This window comes from Homalodisca vitripennis, chromosome 1, assembly GCF_021130785.1.
Source record: "Homalodisca vitripennis isolate AUS2020 chromosome 1, UT_GWSS_2.1, whole genome shotgun sequence".
NCBI lineage: Eukaryota > Metazoa > Arthropoda > Insecta > Hemiptera > Cicadellidae > Homalodisca > Homalodisca vitripennis.
Window position 1 is genome coordinate 139624604 of NC_060207.1, and position 24264 is coordinate 139648867.

At 35.9% G+C, this 24264-nt stretch overlaps 1 protein-coding gene across 1 annotated transcript in view; it reads right to left on the minus strand.

Annotated features, from left to right (window-relative positions):
* Window positions 1-1645: 1645 nt before the first annotated feature.
* LOC124372041 (protein CREBRF homolog) overlaps window positions 1646-24264 on the minus strand; it is a 28509-nt gene continuing 5890 nt past the window's right edge. Inside the window, exons 2-5 of the mRNA XM_046830406.1 lie at window positions 15383-15559; window positions 14272-14345; window positions 5318-5437; window positions 1646-2281 (exon numbers count right to left, since the gene is read on the minus strand). Coding sequence (XP_046686362.1) covers window positions 2187-2281; window positions 5318-5437; window positions 14272-14345; window positions 15383-15559 — 466 coding nt within the window. The 3' untranslated portion in view covers window positions 1646-2186. The remainder of the gene's footprint in view (window positions 2282-5317; window positions 5438-14271; window positions 14346-15382; window positions 15560-24264) is intronic.

Below are 24264 nucleotides of genomic sequence, written 5' to 3' on the forward strand. Positions count from 1 at the left end.
CAGGACCGCTTCAATTGCTAGTGTTGGGCAGGAGCTCATCGCTCCCGTGATGCTTAAGCAAGCTAGCCTTTGAAGACTTTGTAGCCTTTTAGCAGCTGTTGTTTGTTCTACTTTTGACCACCACACTAAGGCAGCATATGTGACCATTGGTTTTATTATGGTTTTGTAAATCCAATATATCATTTTGGGTTTAAGTCCCCATTTAAATCCAAAAAGTCTCTTACAGGCCCCAAGGGCCATTGTTGCTTTGGATATTCGGTTTTCAATATGGGAGTTCCAAATGAACTTCTCATCCAGGATTAAACCCAAGGTATTTCATTTCTTTTGTTTGGTTGATGCTGATTCCCTCCAGAACAGGTTGTGTAAGTTGGAACTTTCTCTTCCTGGTAAAGGTAATCATATTTGTTTTAGATGGGTTGATTCGTAGACCTTCCCCATGTCACCAGTTGCTTATGAGGTTTAGTTCTTTTTGAATTAGGCGTTACAGTGTGCCTTTGTTTTTTTCCTTTGATCATAAGCACTAGTTCTGTACATTACAAAAATTCACGCATATCCGTCTATGGGTGATAAATAGCAGCTGTACAATACCGTGATAAATACTGTCTATCTACTTATTGTACAGATCACAAACTAACCGCACTTCGGTAACTTTAGTAGCAGATAAATTTATGATGCATTCTTCATGTATCAGTGGGATATAAATTGAGAGCCACGGTTCTTTCTTGGGCTTTAACCCTTTCTTGGCCAGGAGCAAATATGAGATGTCACAACATTTTTTCACATCTCATATCCCCTTGTGACTAGTCAAAAGTGCCAGGCTAAAATTGCAATTTTGCAGTCTCTTAGATTAAAATTTATAAGTTTTCATAAAAATTAGAGAATGACCTAAAAGTTGCACCAAATTACTCGTATATGCTATCAACAAAAGAAAATATATAGATGTACTTTTAAGTAATTTAAAATAAAAAAAAATGTTTTAATAGATTACATAAAAAATTTTATTTTTATTTTTGCAAATATCTAACTAAAAAGGGAAAAAATAATTTTACCGTCTGAAGCTATTTTATTATATTATGCATTTAGAAAGGAACAACCATACAAAATGTTGTGTTATTTCTCTCATAAATAAATTTTTTATGACACATTTTGTATAAATACACATAACTGTACTTCGCAACATTTTATAAGTGTTAAAGCAACTAACTCTTACATTGCAAGAAACTTAAAATAAATATTCACGTTATGGATGTACCGGTAAACAGATGATTGTAGGATCCATAAACAGTTTCATTACAGTTAAAAAACACTATTTACCAAGAAATATTTACACAAATTTATTTACACTTTTTCTATTTACAATTTCACTCCTGTGAGATCGCAAATAAAATTGTCAGTTATTGTAACTACTACACACAAGAGCTAAGCACATAACAACTAAAACCCCCCCCACCCCCCCCCCCCCCCACCCCCCCCCCCCCCCACCCCCCCCCCCCCCCACCCCCCCCCCCCCCCACCCCCCCCCCCCCCCACCCCCCCCCCCAACAGTAAGGTAAGGTGTAGAGGAACTAAAGGCATAAAGTTGCTGACTGGGAACTGGGAACAAAGGCTATCAAGTCGTGTTTAGGTCTCCAGTTGTTTGTCTAGGTTGTGATTCACACAAGAAATGTCATGATTCTATTTCACATTTAAATATAAATCTACAATTTGAAATAAATTTTAAAGTTCTGACTATTCAACTATAATATTTGGAATACGAGTAATTGGAAATATTACTGCAACAGAGTTTGGAGAAAATATGACAATGGTAGACTATGTTTATAACATTAAAGAAACCACTAAAAGACACTAATGACCTCTTACAAGACTTCAATTTAACCCTAATGATATACTTAGACGATATGGTACATCAGCCAAATTAGTATAGGTTACATTCTGAACTAGCATAAGTAACTGTTGGACTCATTTTCGATGACAACTTCGATTTGAACTCCTGAGCAACTAAAATATAACTTATTCAATAACACAACTAACTGATATTAATAATAACAAAACATTAATACACACGTTTAAAAAAATATAAGATCTGTTTGCTTGCAAAACAAAATACTAGACTACATAATATGTCTCACCTTAATGTGTAATAATAAAACAACACAACTACAGACGGCAAACGTGAATGAGGAGGTTTAGAGTTCATCCAGTCCACCGTTGGTGGTACCTTGCTTCACTTTGTCCAGGACTTTATTGACGAACTCTGTTGTTTGTCCGGCCACCTTGACTTCTAGAGACAGAACAATCTGCTTTAGCATACAAGAACTGTGTAATCAGAAGAAAGGCAGTAATTGGTTCCAGTATATTACAACAAAAAAGGACATCCTTGAATTCAGTAGCCAATAAGTACGATATTGCATGATGTTAATAAAACAATGTGAAATAAAAAACCACAGTGCAAAAATGTAGCTTAATGCTGATGACTAATTACTTCACACTATGTAAATTGACACAGATCAAAATTATTACAGCCAAAATGTCAACTAATGTAATAAATGATTAATTCTTTTAAAAATTAGATTTACTTTTTGAATTGCTTTCAATGAGGTATGAATTTACCCATGCAGCAAGCAATGAACAAGGAACTGATATTTTTTATTGTTTACCAAATCAATTAATTCTTTTTCCATGAACTGATGGAACCGAATTCTAATTCGAGATACTGACACTTCACTAATTTGAGGTGTGTGAATGTAAATATAAAACTAGGTCTATACGTAAAACTGTGGTTAATTAGTATAATTAATTGTATACTATATTACTAAAATATGAGACATATAATTGAAAGCTTGACTGTTTAGCTTTATTATTTATTAATAATGTAAAGAGATCTCAACTAATAATTTTAATACAGTGTTATCACTAGAAACTGATTGTCTATACTTATGCAAAGTTTACACAATATATCTGAGGCCTAAATACACTAAACATCAGTTTATTTGACACAAACCAGGTTGCAATGATATGTCTCGTACTATAGTAACTAAAGAATGAGTCAAATCAACAATCTAAAATTTGAAATGAGCATAAATTTAACTAAATAATCTTATGAGCCATCTGGTTATTAGCATAAAAACCACAGTTGAATTCAAAATTGAGTCAAAATGTAGAATCAACATAATGTGATGTAAACATACACTAATCAGCAGGCCAGTATGACCCACAGCCTTGGGTCTGGACACAAGCTGGCAGGGGGTGCAAAGTGAACTGTTGGGTAAATGCAACATATTTTCCATATTGATGATACCACTCAGGAAAAAACACTTAGCTTTCACCAATTGTGAATAATTTCGTGTACACAAAGTTACTAACAATTTTCTAATATATATGAACCTTTAAATTATTTTCAATTTTACTAAAAAAATAAATATACATTTTGATAAAAGTAATTTCTGTCCTGTGTCTAAATTGTAACTCTAAAATGTGAATTTTGTTTGTACCATATATTTCAAAATAAAAATGTATAAAGTAATTTAGTAAATTATTTTTTATAATGCATCATGAAACCATTATCATTTATAATTATTAAAAAAAAACATGAAACTTATTATTCTGTTATTTCTGCCCCATCCATTTTAGTATGGAGTTGACTCTAGGATGCAGCAAGATACTTGACTTGAACCAGGTTGCTAGTGCTGTTCTGTCAGTTTGGAGTGTTTTAGCTGTGTTCTACTTATCATCTCTAGACGGTACTGTATTCTGATAAGAAACTGCATATACAAGATATGTTCAAAAAGTAACGAGAATTTTAAATTTAAAAAAATATATATATATATATTTATTTTGTCTTCATTAATATCGTTACCTTCAAAATAGTCCCCATTAGATATTATGCACGTCTGCCAGCGCTTCTTCCAATCCTCAAAACACTTAAACCAGAGGTAAAAAAAACCAGAGGTGAGACCAGAGGTAAAAAAAAACAAACCACCCTCATATTTAATAATTCTTCCAACAAATTTTGATTTAATCATTGCCCATAGTAATGAAAATCTGTAATGATTACAATATTTTTTGTATAAAAGATAAGATCTCTCTTCTCTCCACGGATTAATTTTATGAATTAGGGAAACTTGCCATCATTATATGATGCTTCTCTTGTCCGCAATCCTAATATATTCTTCTTCTTCTAAGGGGTTGCCTATTACCATGCACTTCAACCTCAAGGGCCTTTTGTGCACCCCTTTTGTGCAAACACAACGTGAAGCTCAATACCCTTGTACAAACTATCAAATATGGTGTAGTGCTCCCTTATTATTGCAACACATTCAAAGAGCAGGTGTTCGACAATTTCCTCCTGCTCATCACATATTCTATAGAGGGGATCTTCCTAAGGATGGAGACTCTTTGAAGATGCTTTCTCAGGTGACCATGTCCCATAATCAGACCCATTACCAGAGAAGTTACCGATCTACGTAAGGAGAGAATGTCATATGCCACTCTAGGGAACGGCAACTGTAGGACCACTCTGATTATTTTCAGATCTGGATACAGCCCCCACCTTCTCTTATGTTCAGCGTGAACCCACTTCGAGACTGTCCCAAAGAATTCACACCTAGAAACTCCACAGAACAATTGGGGGTCCTGTCATGTTAGATGCTGAGCCCAAGTTGACCAGGACATCATTATTTTGTTTCCAGAGACTCTCTTGTGACCAGGAACCCAACAAACAGTCACACTGTTGATTCTGCCAAGGGTAGCAATCCTCACCAAGTTTGGAGTTGAACACATAAGAGTCCAACGCATGTAATGCTTCTGTGAAAATGCTAATTGTCTTACTCCTATACAGCAGATGAAGATTATCACGAGCACATTCCATTATGACTGACTTCTGCCTGAAGGACTGTAGGATAAGGATCCATAGTGACCACCAGCTCCTTATGGTTTTAGGGCCATCTCCATTCAAGCTTCACTGGTGGAAGAGTTTTTTCCCCTCCAACCAAGCCTCACTAGAAGGAATAATAAACCTGAAGGGTTTGCCGAAGGAAAATTTTTATGGCATCTGATCAAAGGTTATATGCAGAGCATTCCCCTGAATCAGGATGTTAATTTTACAATGCCCCTCCCCCCCATTACAGCCCAAGGCCGATCATAACCCCCTTGTTGAAGACAATAGGCACTCCTCCTAGCTATAGTCCAAATGAAAATGTCCATGAGAGCGAGGTTGAGACTAGAGCCATGCCCAGCTCACTGATATACCAAGAATCATTACTACTAATAATCATTCATTAGCAATAATGAAATAAAGAAAGAAATGAAATGTACTTACTGGTTGCTGTCTTGACTATTTTATCAGTTGTTTTAGCAATCTCTACTGGGTCAGTCTGGTCATTGACACACCTGGCTACTAGCACTTGCTTCATCTGGTGAATTCCAGTGAGTAGCCTCTCTGTAACAAGACAAACAAGACATGAGCTGAGACTACTTCCATTATTATCTGGTTTAATGTTTGTTGGGAACTCAGTTTTCCAAGTAAAACATTATTTAATAAGATAATTTAAACTATTTAATTTTAAATACCTATTCCTAAAACTTAAATTCTATTTTATATCTAAATATAGGCAACTATAATAGTGTCAGGGAGACAAACTAGCTTTATATACTAGAAATGCCATCGTGGCCACATTTCATCATGACCATATGGTAGAAATGGCACGACAACTCACTGTAATCATAATTATAAGCTTCATTGATTATATATCTCTATCTTTTAATGTATATTTCCTCGAACAACTGACACTGCTATGAACAACTAAAATTGTACGCATACAAAAAAATATTTTATTATCCACAAAACTGTAAAAATAACACTACTTTTTGTTTAAACCCTTGTTTTCACTTTTTCCCCTAGGCCTAATCTAAACTCATAAGATTCAAACTCAGTTTAACTAAACAAAAGATAACATGAAATGCTTTGATTAATATTTTAAAAACTGTAAAAGTTATGTTGCTTTTTAGAAAGCAACATTTTTATTTTTTGTGTTGTTTTACATAACATTTAAACCAAATATCTAATTAATCTAACAAAATTGCTATAGATGTATATATATTTTTTATTTGGTTCATTTTTATTGTTTATATACCAAAATATTTATAATATGTGGGGTATTATTTTACCCAAAAAAATATTGTGGTACAATTTTTACTGTGAATGCCGGCATTTTTCTGTAGTTTTTGCTATGTCTGTATATAGTGGGAGTTTATAACCCTTCGCACGAGTGCGAAGTGGGGGCTTCATACCCCAACACATGTGCCAAGCCATCTCCTCTCTTCTTAAGTGCTATAAATATACGTAATTTCTCTATCTTCCAAGCCAAGGTGGAACAGCATATGCCAAGGGCTGCGTGGTCAAGTGAGTGCTTGATTATTAATATGCCATCTCTGGATACCTAGCGACCTCCAGCTTAAACATAGCCTTCCCCCAAGTAGAGCGGGACAATGCTTGGGGGTGACCTTTACATCTCTGCTACTCGTGGGAACACAATGAGTACAAATGAAAACAAAATAAAACAAACCAAACCAAAGAGCTCTAGCAGCACTAAAAATGTGGATGAAAATCTAAAAAAAATAGAGGGACTGGAAATAGATGCTGAACCTAGCTGTCCTGAACAATCAAAGAAGAGGGGCGGACTTTCTAGCAGAAGTACTGAAACCCCAGACTCAGCCAGAGTCGACACATCTGAAGAAGATGCCAAAGTCAAAGTATCTTTATTTACATTATGTACAACATGGGTACAATAAATAGTGTCACTACAACTAAGTTACATAATTGGATGATTATAGTAGATCATGTTGTTGAATAAAATTCTTCAAATGAATAAAATGCTTTTCTAACTAAATAATCTTTCAACATTGATTTAAATTTCTTAATATCTTCAACTCTTGTTATTTTTTTTGGAATTGACTTAAAAAATTTTATTCCTGCATAAGAAGTTTTTTTTGTATAAAATTCTAAATTGTGTCGTGGTATTACTAATTCCTTCTTATTCCTAGTATTGTAAGTATGGGTTTCACAATGGATTTTAAATTTAGATTGATAGGTCCTAACATACATAACACATTCTAAAATATAAAGGCTATGCACTGTTAAAATATTTAGTTCAGTGAAATTATTTTTCACTGACTCATCCTTCTTCATTTTCAACATTATTCGTAGTGCTTTTTTTTGCAAAATTAGAATTTTATTTAGGTTTTGGTTTGTGGTTCCTCCATACACTCCTATCCCATATGCAATGTGGGATTGAATATGTGCATGGAAAACCATCTTTAGTACTGACAAACTGCATAAATAAGAAAGTCTTTTGATAGCATATAACTCAGAATTTATCCGCTTAATTATCTGTTCAATATGTAGATTCCAGCTAAGGTTTTTGCCTATTGTTAGACCGAGAAATTTTGTGTAGGAAACTTGATCCAAACTGGAATTGTTTATCAATATGTTAGGATTTAAACGTTTTCTGTCTTGTTTTGTATTAAAAGAAATAAAATTAGTTTTATCGGTATTTAAAACTAATTTGTTATCAATGAAAAATTTTTGTACATTTGAGAGTTGCAGATATGCAGATATCTCCAATTCGACTTCTGTTTTTGCAGATATAATGAGATTTGAGTCATCTGCAAATAGGCACAGCTGGTTTTTTGAAATTTCAAGATTACTAAGGCAGTTTGGCATATCCTTTGTATAACATATAAATAATATAGGACCTAAAATAGACCCCTGGGGTACTCCATTTTTTACTAATTGGGTGTTGGATTGAAATTTTAGTAATTTGTTATTTTTTATGTGAGTTATTTCAACGTATTGTTCTCTTTTAGATAGATATGACTCGAACCACTTTAAATTAATATTATGGATACCTAAATTTTGCAATTTGTTAAGTAAAATTTCATGAGATATGCTATCAAAAGCCTTTGATAGGTCCATGAATATTCCTGTTACATTATCATTTTTGTCGACTGACTCTATTACAGACTCAGTGAATTCTATCAATACAGTTATAGTAGATTTACTTTTTCTAAAACCGTGTTGTTCCTTGTCATAAAGATTATTTATTTCTAAATGTTTGACCAATCTATTGTACATGGTTCTTTCAAAATTTTTTGAAATTGATGGTAAAATTGAAATCGGACGATAATTTTGAATGTCTGTTACAATACCTTTTTTGTAGATAGGTACAACCTTAGACAATTTTAACTTACTAGGAAATATGCCAGAAATAAGAGAAGAATATACCAAATACATTAATGGTTTAATTAAAGAGCTTTTTGTAAATTTTATCAATTTCATAGGCACTCCGTCATACCCGCTACAAGATTTATTTTTGAGTGAGTCAATAATTTGATTCAGTTCTTCTACACTCAAGGGCGGGCATTGAAATTTAGGAGACGTTATATTTATGTTCTCAGACTGTGGTTGTAATGGATTTGAAGGAAGGTCTTTTAACAGTGCATCTGTCACATTTATAAAATAATCATTAAAGGACTTTGCAATTAGAGATGGTTCAGTAATAGATGAATCTTTTGATTTAATTACAAGATTGCCTTCACATTTATATCCATTCTTTTTTGTTTCATTATTTATAATTTGCCATGTTGTCTTGCTAATATTTTCTGAATTTTTTATTTTAGTGTCAAAATAATTTTGTTTACATTTTATTAATTTTGAGTTGTATTGCCTAGTTTTATTCTTAACTTCATTTTTAAGGTTTTCTGATTTTTTCAACCTTGACAACTTATTGAGGTGTATAATTTCATTTTTTTCATCTTTCAGTTCGTCCGTAATCCATGTCTGTTTTTTATTTCCTTTTTTAATTTGCACAAGAGGAAAGCAGAGATCAAAATAGTACCTAAAGATACTATCAAAACAATCATATTTTTAATCTATCGGAGAACAAAAGATTGGAAGCCAATCTTCTTTTTCTAATAGAGATTTGAATAATGTCATATTGTCAATTGAAAATTTTCTTCCTACAAAGGTTAAATTTTGTTCAGATTTTAGTTGAATTTGTAAAAGTTCGAGCATTTGCGCATCGTGATCAGACAAGGCTGTTATAATTCCAGAGACTTTAATTTCATTTTTATTATTACAATTTGTCAGAAAATTGTCAATACAAGATTCAGATGTTTGTGTCACTCTGGTTGGAAAGTCAACTAAAAAATTCATTCCATGTCGATTTAGAATGTTCTTAAGATCTCTTGTCTCCTTAGATTCATCTAACATGTTAATGTTAAAATCTCCTGTAATGGTTAGATATTTGTCCTTCCCTACAAAAAATTCTATAAGAAAGTTTAATCTCTTTAAAAATTCGTTATTTTTAAATTGGGGTGTTCTATATACTCCTGCCAATATAAAACTAAACTGTTCTGTTTTAAATTTAGCGACACAACATTCAAATAATTTATCTTGGCACAATTCTACAATGGCAGGGAGCACCAGCTGCCTCCCCTTCAAACCCTCCTTTGACAGAATCACTACACCCCCTCCAGAAGTTGTAGTACGGGAATATTGTGAAATTAAGTTATAGTTGTCTATATTGAATCTTTCAAGTTTAATTGATGACATATTGTGTTCTGCTACAACAACTATTTGAGGATCTAATTCAGACAAAGTTATTTGTAATGATTCTTTACGGGAGTCTAAGTCTCTAATATTTTGATGAAAAATGTTTAAGCTTTTATGTTTTTTATTGAAGTTATTTATGTGGGGTGTAGAACCAGATCCCGTGGGGAGTTTAAAGGCGGGGCATTCGGTGTTACATCATTATCTTGGGTTAAGGGTATTACATTTTCATCAGTTTTGGAACATGAGATATCTGAAGCTATACAAGAATTAGAAAATAAGTTACTATGATTATTAAAAACAGTTTTAGACATAGGCCTAGTTAATAAAGGTGGGAAGTCGTCCACTGAGTCCGTCATATGTAACTCATCATGTTCTTGCGGCACTATATGTCCAGTATTGCTACCTGCTTCTCTGAGATCTTTAGATGTATATTGCTCGGATGTTGTTGTTGCAGCTTCTAGTATCTCCTGAGTAGAAGTGGCTTCCATTTGTTTTAATAAGATACTGGAAATTGAACTATATAAATTCTGTTTGAAGTCCACAAAAGAGAGACCATTTCTTAAAGGCCGTTTTGAGTTTTCATTATATATAATAATCTGGATAGAAGCTCCTGTCTGTTGTTGGAAATTAACAATATTGGTTGCAAAGTGTTCTGTTGGGATGTTGTCCCGGACACAACCCATTGGTGAGCAGACTAGATACTTTAAATTTCTTTTTTTGAACTCTTCAGTGAGGTGGTTGAAAGCCATGTCATAATCACAAGCCATACTGGAGGAAGACCACCAAAAGGTAGAGGGAGCAAAAACCGAAAGGATTGCCTAAATTTCCAGTTCCCAGAATTGCCTAAATTGGATGGAGCCACCAGGAAACGAATGACATGGTTTTGCAAAAGAGAGTATTCTCAAGAAGAAACCAGGGATTTGGCCTTAAAACCAATCCAAAAAGAATAAAACAGATATTTAAAAAGACAAAGAGAGGAAAAACCAAAAAGACCTCACTCTGATGGCTCCACTCCGGAAGATTATCAGAGAAAGAAAACAAGGAATGAAGTAAGACAGGGGTCACAAAAGGAGCAATCTGCACTTCCCCAAAAACCACCTTACAAACAAGCTGCAGATGGCATAAGGGTAGGAATATATTACACTCTGCTTTTTTCAAAAACCCTACTCTCAAAATGAATCCACCGATAAGATAATGAAGTTCTTGAAAGCACAAAACAAAGAGTTATCGGTTGGTGAATGGAATGTCCTGAGTAGAAGTAACGAGGCAAAGTCAGTGCTGCTTACCCTGGCAGTCGACTACGCTACAGCAAGCAAGATTGAAAAAGAGGGTCCATGGATCAGTTACAAGTTTGGGAACATTCAGTTAAGACTGAAGAAAAAACACCAGGGGAACACTAAGGAACCAAAACAGTTGTGGGAGACTTCAGAAAAGTCTGAGACTGTCACCAAAGAAAAGAACAACGCTGAGGAGATGGAAGTGGAAGAGATCGAAAAGGTATCAAAGCAATCTATACATACCTTACCTGAGAAGTCAACTCCTGGAGTCAGCGCAGCGGTTCAAAAAGAAAACCAATTGGCTCCCTCATCTTGAAGAGATCTTCTCTGAAAGGACCATCTTTCAGCAAGGGGAAGAAAAGGGGGCACTGGCACTGTCCCCCAACACTCTAAGAGGATGGACCACCAGGAGGAGGTGGTAAAAAGGCGTAAATATGCGCCTCATACAGATAAACATTCACCATGCCAAGGGCACAACTTTTTAAGAGGTTAGAAACACTTAAAACAAAACTCAGAAATTATTAAAATGGGCAAAAAGAATATTCAAATTTGAAATAATTAAATGGGTAATAAGTTCCCTTAAGCAATTTAAATCTCCTAGGGCGGATGGAGTTTTTTGGCTCTTCTTTAAGAACGGTTTCGACATCTTATTAAATACTCTGACCATTCTGTTCAGAAGCAGCTACGCCCTAGGATTTATTCCAAAGAACTAGAGGACAGCACTTGTGGTGTTCATGCGGAAAAAAGATAGGAATCCGACTCAACTTAACTCTTACAGACCCATAAGCCTAACCCTCATGGTAAAAAATATGGAAAAAATAATCAATTGACACATTAGGGATGAAACCTTACAAGTACACCCACTCAGTCTATCTCACTCAACACGCGTAAGTAGACGGTAAATCAACTGCCACCGCTCTCCACAGAATAGCGGTGGAGAACACCTTCAATGAAAAGGAAGAACTAGTCAGCGTCTTTATGGATATTGAAGGAAATTTCGACCAATTAGCACATCAAACCATGGAGACAGCTCGGATGCTGTTAAGAGTGGATAGTAGCCCTCCTAAAAAGCAGACATGTAAAAGCAAAGATCGGGGATGAATCGGTCACCATCACAGCCCAAAAAGGCTGCCCCCACAGAGGGCTTCAGTCTCCCCTACTGTAGGCGATGGTGGTTGATGACCTTCTAACTAAAGCAGAGATAAGGGGAATAAGTTTACTATGCTATGCTAATGACCTGGTGCTTATGGTCAAAGGGAAAAACAAAGGCACGCTGGAATGTCTTATTCAAGAAGAATTAAATTTCATAAGCAACTGGTGTCATGGGGAAGGTTTTCGGATCAAAAACAAACACGATAATCTTTACCAGGAAAAGAAGGTCTCAACTTGTACAATCTTTCCTAGAAGGAATCAGGATAAAACAATCAAAATTAGTCAAGTATCTGGCCGTAGTCATGGATGAGAGGCTGACTTGGAAACCACGTATTGAGAACACAATATCTAAAGTGACCAAGTCCAAGTCCAGGCCAAGTGACAAAGGACCTGCAAGAGACTATTTGGATTTAAATGGGATTTGAAACCCAAAATGATTTATTGGATATATGAAACCATTATAAAACCAATGGTCACACATGTTGCATCAGTGTGGTGGCTGAAAGTAGAACAAAATACAGCTGCCAAGAAGCTACAGAGTCTTCAAAGACTAGCTTGCGTAAACATAACAGGAGCGAAGAACTCCTGTCCAACCCTGGCACTTGAAGCGGTCCTGGGATACACTCCTCTGGGGCAGGAGGTGATGAGAATAGCTGCTCTAAGCGAAATGAAGCTTCTAAGTACAAAGGTAATAAAGACTACCTCCTCAGAAGGTCATATGAAAATAACCCACGAATTTCCTGAGGCTGAAATGCTAACCAACATGTGAGAAGGAATGGTTAAGAAATATTCTTTTGATAAACCATACACAGTCTCTATTGTGGAAAGGTTGAAATTGACTAAAAAGGAGGCCTACCCTACCAAAGGAGTCTCAAAGTTTAATACAGATAGCTCACGCCTTGACTCTAGGGCAGGATTCGGAATATATGGACCAGAAGTTAACATAGCTGTGCCCCTGGGAAAACATGCCATGGTCTTTCAAGCGGAAGTCATGGCAATAGAAAACTCATTCATACAAATGAGGCCAAAGGAGTAAAATATTTAATACTCTCTGACAGTCAGGCTGCACTAAAGAAACTTGCTCATTTGATTCGAAAGCAGTTTGGGAATGCAAAAAGGTCTGGTAGAACGGTCTAAGAAAAATGGAGTAACACTTGGTTGGGTGCCGGACATTCATGGTAATAAAAAAGCAGACATCCTCGCCAAAAATGGAGCGGAGTCCTTTATGGTGGGGCCAAGTTGTGGGATAGCTTTCTCTTACAGCAAAGCTCTTGTAAAAAGTTGGGAAAAGAGGACTAGATACTTTATTTGGAGTAGGGCCTCAGGATTAAGAGAATCAAAAATGTTTATCTCTCCTTATGCTAAAGGGTGGGCATCTCTCCTATCCAGAATCAGAGTAAGGAGGATATAAGAATAATAATAGGGATGCTGACAGGACATTGCCCCCTTAGAAAACACCCACCTTAGCCAGACTGATGAATGCAAACTCTGCGGAGAGGCGGAGGAATCAGCGGAACATTTGGCTAAACTGTTCTGCCATATCAAAAAATTTAGAAAAGATTCCTAGGGGCACATCTCCTGAGCCTTAAGGACATCAGAGAACAGGAGCTCTCAAATCTGATCGGCTTCTGTAAGTCTCAGATTCTAAGGATACAAATATAATTAAGGGAGGCGCAAAGGTCCTTTGAGGCCTTAGTGCAGAGAAAATTATCTCTTAAGCGGATATAACTGTATTTTGCGTTATGGTCAAAGTCTTCTAAATATATCCGTCTATGGCGTGGGAAGGGTTAAACATCTGTATATATGGACGTTGGCACTAAAAATTTTAGCTATATAAGTAGATAAATACGTACATACATATAACAAATGTAAAAAGTTAACGACCTCTAACGTGATCTGAGCTTCAATTAAGGTACTATCTCGAGGAATGTTTTTCTTTTTCTCCCAGAAGTGTAGGGGTAGGGCCGAAGCCAGCACTGATGGTCAGGGCATTTCCAATTAGTGCATAAGATTTGTATTTTTGGTAAACAAAAGTAGTTTGCCAATAAATAAAATTATGTTTTGAGGCCTTAACTTTTCTACATTTTATTTGGAATTAACTCAAGGGCTCCCATTTCCTGAGAGACATTTCATACCTCGGGTTGTCTTTAATTTCTCTCATTATTTAATTCTAATTAAATTAGAAAATAAAGAAATAGATACTACTATACAATACAGCATCAAATAACTTACTGTGTTCAATTTCCAGGCCTTGAAGTTTTATCTTGTTGGCTTCATGCTGGGCTTTCTTCTTCAACCTGCAAGCCCTGTATCAAGCATATGTCTTTGAATAATAAATACTAACTAAACGTAACAGACAAATTCACAATTCACCCAATTACATATTTATACTTTCAACAGTATTGCATACTTTTCCCATCTGCTGCATTCTTGACGTTTCTTTAGAATAATAAGTTACTAAGTAAGATCCATAATAAGTTTCTCAATACATAAACTGTACTAGGCTTAGGAATACTAGTCAGCTTCACACGGTTACATCATGTAAGCAACTATAAAGTAATATGAATCTAGTTAAAATTTTACACTATGTGTTCAATGTTTTTTTTGAGATTTCTTGGTGTTCCAAGGTGAGCACGATAAGTTAACATGAACTAATGTGAAATTTAATGGAATTCGTTCTGTAAAGATGAGGTAATACTCAAGATACAAAACGTCATAGTAGTCTGTCTGTACAGGAGATTCTTAATTTGATTTATCAGTTATTTTATTAGTCAGTATAATGATATATTCAGGGGGATTCCGATAAAAGTGTGCATAGAGTTTGCATTTTCAGAGTTAATAGAGGATGTGAATACAAACATTTTTTGACCAATACACATGAATACAAACACTATATAGCCGATGCAGCGACACGCCGCTGTTGGCTGCTGCGATCTAGTTGTGATGGCGGTTGTATACGATCGTCGCACCTACACATTGCAGTCAACTGTCAATCGGCCTGCATACGCTAGCTCATATGAACCTCTCTATTCAATCAGGTACACTAGTAAATTACGCCAGAACCAATCACCATGATTAGGCTTGTGCAATTCTCGCTAGCATGTGAACCGGAGCTTAAGACATAGTCACAACGATGACGCAAGTCAATTAATTGAATTGTAAGTTTTAAACATTTTTGGTTTTGAAACTAAATTTACGGCTTATTAAAAGTTTTTCAAAATTCACGGCTTAATCATGGTTTTTAGGGTTGGGTTGGAACACTGTATGGAAACTTGAATACAAACAACATGAAGATAGTTCACATAAAATATGAACTAAAGAAGAATTTAAGCTTACAACTTACCTTGAGGCTAACTTATTTTTCTCCTTGCGACTCTTTGGCCTCACATTGAATGGGAGTTCACTCACAGGTGTCATTTCGTTGATTGTCCTGCTCAGCTTGTCTAACTCCTTGCCGATAGCATTCAGTTTCCTTGGATTGGGTGTTAAATCATTGCCATCACCTTTTCTGGCTTTACCACTGAAAATTACCGAGCACAATCATTCATAAGCTAACAATCATTCCAATTAAATATAATGATATTGATATGTTACCTAACTAAACACGCTCAATCAGAGCTGATAACAGTGGTTGTGATAAAATACTACAGCAAATAGACACGTGATAACAGCATGAGATGATGAATTGGTAATATTAATAAAGTATTAAACAATACTTAATTAATTATTGTGTGTAGTAATAACCCATAATAGTAGTAACCCATTCTTAGTGGAATAGTAAAAAATCTTGATTAAGTTGTTGTATATATGTAATTGTATAAATAACCTTTGTTTTTTGTACTGTTGTTATCATTATAAAGCTGTAACAGGTCAAATTACGACATTTGAATATTCGCGGGGAATTGGCAGACTGTGACGTCAATGAATCGGCAGACTGTGACGTCAGTGAATCACATGTAGTCGGAATTGAAATTTATTTAACTAATAACGAAGAAATTTATTGAACTTTAAACGGGAAAAGATTTGATTAATTAAAATGAAGTAAACATAACCAAAATTCGTGTTTTACAAAAGCACTAAATAGAATTACGCAGAAAAGCCAATTGTGGGATGAAAGACTTGTATATTGATGACGTCATAAAGCACATGTTGCTAAAAATTTAAATAAAAAGCTTTGAAAAAATAATAAAAAGAAAATAGAAAGACTTAAATTGATTAATTATAGTAAACGTGATAAATTTCGACAATTATAAGAAAAGAATCAAATTATATTTATTCGTGAAGACGCTGATTTGAACGAGAGAGGGGATGAGTATTGTTTTGAGTCGGTATCCGTAGTTATATACGGAGATTCGGTCTTCTCTCACCAGACTTGAAGCAAGGAGGTTGTGTTGATTCTCCTGGGATAGTAGTGATCTGTTGTATAGTGTATTGAAATTTTAATGAAGGATGGGATATTATTTTAGACTTTTAAATGATCAAGACTATCAAAGCATTGCAAGGTGAGTGAAATTATAATATGTATTGAGAGTGTGACATGGAATAAATTAATCTCATGGTCACTTGGTTTGACTTTTCTTAGAATATCCCCTTTATAAAAAGTGTGATGGAGTGATATTAAATTTTTTAATCATTACTTAACATATTTTAAAACCTGAGATACACACAGAGTTGTTGTTGGTGATAACACCACAGACATTCAAATTTAATAAGTTTTAAGCAGTACCAAGGGAATACAGCTAGCATTGGGCAAGATGGCGACCAATACCATGATGAGCAACATGGTACAACAACGTGCCTCTGGTGACAAAAAGGCGTACAACTACATGGTGAGTCAACAACTCTAAAGAACCGACTCACAATAAATTGACACAACCACGTGGAGGGGATCCGCAGCAAATTGACGCAGTCAAGGTAAAGGGCTTTCAGCAAATTACAGCAGCCAACGTGGGGCTGACACACATCAAATTGGTGCTACAACCCTAGGGACACTCATCAAAGCACCGTCCATATTTGCAGACTTGTCTCCAGAAACATTGCCTGCTAACTGTCTCCAAGATGTATTCTCTTGTATCTGGACATGTTTTCAGTTAGACTGCCAGCTGCCTGCTGATTGGTTGGATATAAGTCACATGTTTCTGGAGAGAAATATAATGTTTCCTGTTTCCAAATCGAATGGGAAACAAGGAGGCAAAAAACATGTTTCCTCAAGTCTGCATATTTGAACATATCTTTAAATGAATATGTTGAAGGTAAATTACAAACTAGTATAAAAATTACAATTTTCAGGTAATTCAGAGTTACAGAGTCGAATTATTGCTAAAAATGGAAGCTCTGTCATGCGTACAAAGTTCCTCAAAATTTATGAGGGCCCATTCTTGTAAAGTTTCTCAAACCTTCACAATCTTCTAATTTGAGGTCTGATAGTAAGTTTAGACAATAATATGAACTTTCTTCAAGTAATTTATAGATCCACTACTACCACTTGCGGGGTGAAAATGGTTCCACATGATTCAAAATAAAGCAAGCACAAACTGAAGCCAAGTACTTTCAGCAAACAAACACTAGCTGGCTAGTATGACACAAGGAAGATACATGTATCAGAAACTGTGTAAGAATACAGCCTGCAGACAGTTTTCCAACTGAAGACTCTTGGAGCAATTGGAAAAAATGTTAAATAGTAATAAATGTTAATAAAACAATACTTTTCCAAATGATTTATATTTTGGACGAGGCCTTTCGTAACCAAAGATTTCATTATCAGGTGACTCCACAAATAAATGTTTACATTACAGGGACTAATTTATGTATTAGCATATTTACACCATATGGTATTTTAATATTAATTGTAATTTAAATAATGCAAAATTTTAAATAAATGGAAGTGCAAATAAGGCTATGTATCTAACAATTCGCTCACGTCAAGAACAGACATTTTCGCAATAACAAATTCAGTTTCATAACAGTTTCAGCATAGTACCTTTAATAATATTAATTACACAAAAGATAAATCATTGATGTGGACGAGGTGTGCTGAAGTCCGACAGATTAATTCTGATGGTTCTGAAAATCGACACTAGGGCTGATCCCATGATATTTACAACCTTTTAAAAAACCCCCAATCTCTGGTAATGAGAAATAAAAAGTGTCAGGCCGAATAACAGTGCTACAGTAGCAATTGCCCCTTGATTTAACTGCCACTGCCTGTCGTGTCCTTGCCTTGATTGTTGTTTTCATTACTCTAACAGTGATATCACATTCACAACGTTGCCTGCTGCTACTTGACGTTCGGTTACTTATTACACTTTGACTCCACTGTTGTACAGTAGAGCGGTAGTGGTCGGCCCTGCTCTATGTTATGTGTGCACATTATTATCAAAACCAGAGTAAACTAATATCAGTACTATCTAGAATTGAAGTAACACAAAAGATTATATTAACAATTTATATCATGGTATTTTGTTACTATATGTTTTTAATAAGTTTTTATACACAATGAACTACAAAAACATGTTTTACTAATCGGTAATTTGCTTACTGCTGATCGGTTTTGTAGAAGAATAGACATAACAGACTCTCAATAAAAACATCAAAATAAATATAAAAAATATTAATTACAGCTCAAATAGTATTTTTTACACTACAGTAGTTTGTTAATATTATCTACATTTTTCATACGGAAAGCACAAAATCAGTAATTTTCATACTGCTGATCAGTATTCGTCCGCAAATAGAATTATTTTTGGATCCAAGATTCAGCTACCCCATATCGGTAAGACATTGTGAAATTGTGATTTTTCAAGTGTATTTAAGCACTTCTGTTTGTATCGGAATCAAGTGAAAAGAACAGGGGTATCGGAAACAATCCATCTCTAGTAAAAATTCAGGGGACATTATAAAGATTCAAGGATATCCACACATATTTCCCGGAGTCCAAAATTCATGCATAATGCACGCTTTTCCAGATTCCCATTGTTGGTGATAGCACTGGTTAACCCTTTCCGGGCCAGGTGGCAATATATTGCCGCCATAGATCGTGTCTGAAAAGTGCCAGATGGCAAAATATTGCCGTCGGTGACATAAGCGAAAAGCGCCAGGCGGCAATATATAGTCTCCTTGATATTCGTCGTTTCCTTAAATAAATACAACGTCAAATGATTAAAGTTTTATGTTTTTTTATTCCCTGGTATATTTTTAGATAATTAATATGATTATAATTTTTATTTTGGAGGTCTATGCATTTTTATTTCGTAATTGTCACATGACATTATCAGCTGACTCGATCTTTCGTTGTTAATTCTTTATGCTTTAGTGTAACGTATTATTATATGCTGGATTCTTCTTCATTATTTTATTTTGTGGTTGTAAATATTAGTAGTTTTAGTTGTTATGTGCTTAGCTCTTGTGTGTAGTAGTTACAATAACTGACAATTTTATTTGCGATCTCACAGGAGTGAAATTGTAAATAGAAAAAGTGTAAATAAATTTGTGTAAATATTTCTTGGTAAATAGTGTTTTTTAACTGTAATGAAACTGTTTATGGATCCTACAATCATCTGTTTACCGGTACATCCATAACGTGAATATTTATTTTAAGTTTCTTGCAATGTAAGAGTTAGTTGCTTTAACACTTATAAAATGTTGCGAAGTACAGTTATGTGTATTTATACAAAATGTGTCATAAAAAAATTTATTTATGAGAGAAATAACACAACATTTTGTATGGTTGTTCCTTTCTAAATGCATAATATAATAAAATAGCTTCAGACGGTAAAATTATTTTTCCCTTTTTAGTTAGATATTTGCAAAAATAAAAATAAAATTTTTTATGTAATCTATTAAAACATTTTTTTTTATTTTAAATTACTTAAAAGTACATCTATATATTTCTTTTGTTGATAGCATATACGAGTAATTTGGTGCAACTTTTAGGTCATTCTCTAATTTTTATGAAAACTTATAAATTTTAATCTAAGAGACTGCAAAATTGCAATTTTAGCCTGGCACTTTTGACTAGTCACAAGGGGATATGAGATGTGAAAAAATGTTGTGACATCTCATATTTGCTCCTGGCCAAGAAAGGGTTAAAGCCCAAGAAAGAACCGTGGCTCTCAATTTATATCCCACTGATACATGAAGAATGCATCATAAATTTATCTGCTACTAAAGTTACCGAAGTGCGGTTAGTTTGTGATCTGTACAATAAGTAGATAGACAGTATTTATCACGGTATTGTACAGCTGCTATTTATCACCCATAGACGGATATGCGTGAATTTTTGTAATGTACAGAACTAGTGCTTATGATCAAAGGAAAAAACAAAGGCACACTGTAACGCCTAATTCAAAAAGAACTAAACCTCATAAGCAACTGGTGACATGGGGAAGGTCTACGAATCAACCCATCTAAAACAAATATGATTACCTTTACCAGGAAGAGAAAGTTCCAACTTACACAACCTGTTCTGGAGGGAATCAGCATCAACCAAACAAAAGAAATGAAATACCTTGGGTTTAATCCTGGATGAGAAGTTCATTTGGAACTCCCATATTGAAAACCGAATATCCAAAGCAACAATGGCCCTTGGGGCCTGTAAGAGACTTTTTGGATTTAAATGGGGACTTAAACCCAAAATGATATATTGGATTTACAAAACCATAATAAAACCAATGGTCACATATGCTGCCTTAGTGTGGTGGTCAAAAGTAGAACAAACAACAGCTGCTAAAAGGCTACAAAGTCTTCAAAGGCTAGCTTGCTTAAGCATCACGGGAGCGATGAGCTCCTGCCCAACACTAGCAATTGAAGCGGTCCTGGGATACACTCCTCTGGGGCAGGAGGTGGTGAGAACAGCCGCTCTAAGTGCAATGAAGCTTCTAGGAACAAAGGTAATAAATGCTACCTCCTTAGAAGGCCACATGAAGATATTGCAAGTATTTCCTGAGGGTGAAATGATAACCAAAGTGTAAGAAGCAATGGTTAGGAAATACTCCTTGGGCAACCCATATATGGTCTCTATCAGAAGTAGGGAGAAATGGATTAAAATGGAGGCCTACCCTACAAAAGGAGTCCTGAAGTTTTACACAGATGGTTCATGCCTTGACTCTAGGGCTGGATACGGAATACACGGACCAGGAGTCGACATGGTTGTGCCCCTAGGAAAACGTGCCACGGTTTTTCAGGCAGAGGTCATGGCAATAGACTCATTTTCCAGAAGACTCATACAAATGAGGACAAAAGGATTAAAATACCTAATACTTTCTGATAGTCAGGCTGCACTGAAGGCACTTGATACCTGTTTGTTTGATTCAAAAGCGGTCTGGGAATGTAAGAATGGAGTGAAATCCACAATGGTGGGGCCTGAGCCAGGTTGCGGGATAGCCTTCTCCAACATCAAAGCTCTGGTCAAAGATTGGGAAAAGAGGATAAGAAACATTAATTGAAGTAGAGCCTCAGATTAAGACTATCCAAAATGTTTATCTCTTCTTACGTTAAAGGGTGGACAGCTCTCTTAGATCAGAATAAGGAGGATATAAGACTAATATTAGGAATGTTGACAGGACATGGCCCCCTAAGGAAAAATCTTATGAAGGTAGGCCTTAGCCAGACTAACGAATGTGGACTCTGCGGAGAAGAGGAGGAATCAGCAGAGCGTATTTGGTTAGATTGTCCTGCCATCTTAGAAACTCGGAAAAGATACCTGGGAGCATATCTCCTCAGCCCCAAGGATATCAGAGAACAGGAGCCCTCAAATCTGATTGGTTTTTGCAAAAGCCTCGGACTTTGAGAACACAAAATTAAAGTAAGGGAGGTGCAAAGGTCCTTTTAGGACTAAGCGCGGGGACAAACTGTCGTTTTCCCTCAGGAAGGGAAAAAAAATGTACAGAACAATACCTTCTCAGTTGCACCCAGAATATAAGCACAATTAAAGTTATTAATTACTAGCTCCTAAATATTTTATGTTAGCCTTTACGACTATGAAACAACATGACAAGACTCCTTATAAATGTTGAACTATTTGGTTTGAACAGTTTGAATCATCCGACAGATCATCATATGTGCAGGGGGAAGACATTCAGGTAAATAGTTGATCAGAGAACTGATGCAATTTCTACCTTTTGTCCAACGAATCCTGCTCTGACGACGAAAACTAAAGTGCGTGGTTGATTCAGTCAGTTGGCCGTCTGCTGTCTGTTGACTGACGACAATATTAAGATGCGTTTATACTGGCAAGTAAAGTTGTGAGAGAATTTGTACAACCACTGTTGCATATTATGAACAAGATCAGCAGTTTTACTCACTTGAAATGTCACGAATACTTGCTACAGTTGTGTATCGCTGGTTGTTCCAAAAGTCAATACGAAGTCTGTTCACACATGGCTATGATGTCTCGGCAATGTTTATAATTGAAATTTTAATAGCCGACACTGATCTCAAGTTCTTGCAAATAACTGTCCGACACTGGTTGTGGCAGTGCTTGTGAGAGCTCTTGCACCTGTCGGACACAAAACTTGCAAAATTGTTAGACAGTGTAAATGCAGTTCAGTCGAGGTTTGATGTGATACGAGGGGTATTAGAAAAATAAGGTTCCCTATGCCGCCGAGACAGAATACGATATGTTGGGAGAAATCTGGCAACACTGTCTTACTCATCAGCTGTCCCTCTCTCTATCCATACCACTCTCGCCTCGCTACTTCCAACAGTGCCGGCCTAGCTGCCTTCGAAGATGGAGCTCCCTATCATTGTTACCCGCCAGATGCGGAATTCTTGCTGTGATACGTTTTTTAAATGCAAAACAGATTTCATCTATTGAAATTCATCGTCAGTTAATTGAAGTTTATGGAGAAAACTGCATATCTGTTCAACAAGTTCGGAAATAGTGTAGAGAATTCAGTGAAGGCCGCATGGAAATTCACGATGAAAACCGAAGTGGACAGCCTTCAGTTACAGATGGAGTTGTGAAAAAGTTGAGACAATATTGCTTGAAGATCGGAGAATCACCATTCACGAACTTGCTTTTCTTATTGTAACAGAAAAATTAGGCTATCACAAAGTGTGTGCGCGGTGGGTACCGCGAATGCTCACAGAAAACCATAAACAGCAGCGTGTCGTGTGTGCTAAACAGTTTTTTGCAACAATGTGAAGACAACAAGGAAGAATTCTTGGATTCCATTGTTACAGGCGATGAAACATGGGCGTTTCACTTTACCCCTGAAACCAAGCAGCAAGCACGTGAATGGCGTCACTCAACTTCGCCTAAGCCGAAGAAGTTCAAGCAAACACAGTCTGCTGGGAAAGTCATGACAACCCTCTTTTGGGACAGGAAGGGCCTGCTTTTGATCGACTCTTTGCCTCATGGAACAATAGTAAACTGTGACAGATATTGCGACACATTAAGAAAACAGAGACGCGCGATCCAGAACCGCCGGAGAGGAAGATTGTCCATTGGTGTGAGGCTTCTCCATGACAACGCTCGACCTCATGTCTCACGTCAAACTCAAGAACTGCTGACAAATTTTGGCTGGACTATTGTGCCACATCCCCCCTACACCCCAAACCTAGCCCCAAGTGATTATCACTTATTCCCAAAATTAAGGGAACACTTGGGTGGCCAACGCTTCAGTACCGATGATGAAGTCAAGGATGAGGTTACTCGATTCCTCAAAGGATTGGCCACAGAATTCTACAACATGGGGATAGAAAAGTTGGAGCATCGTCTACAAAAGTGTTTGGACAGAAACGGTGATTATGTGGAAAAATTGCTTAACTTTAAAGTTTTAAATTGATGTATAACACTAAGTAGAAATATAGAGCTATCTATTTTAAAAAATCATGGGAACCTTATTTTTCTAATACCCCTTGTATCATATATATAACAAAACATCACTTTCTTTGTTTTAACCTATGTAATCTGAAAACCAATCGGAATGTGTATGAGGAGCACTCGTCCATACCAATCGAGTCCTTGGCCGCGATTCATGTTGTAAGCGGTGAGTTTAATGTTTGTGTTGTCCATATGGGGAACACTCGACCAGCTCACTGAGAGGTGATAAAATTCACGACACAGTGATGATAGGAATGGGGGTACCATCAGTGGTGCTAGTACAAGCGGTTGTGACTTTAGCGAGCTAAACAGAGGAATCAACTCATAACCTTGCTACCCATTTAATGAAGAAAATAAAAGAGACAACAAGTTTACTTCACGGCAGTAGGGAGCACTTAATA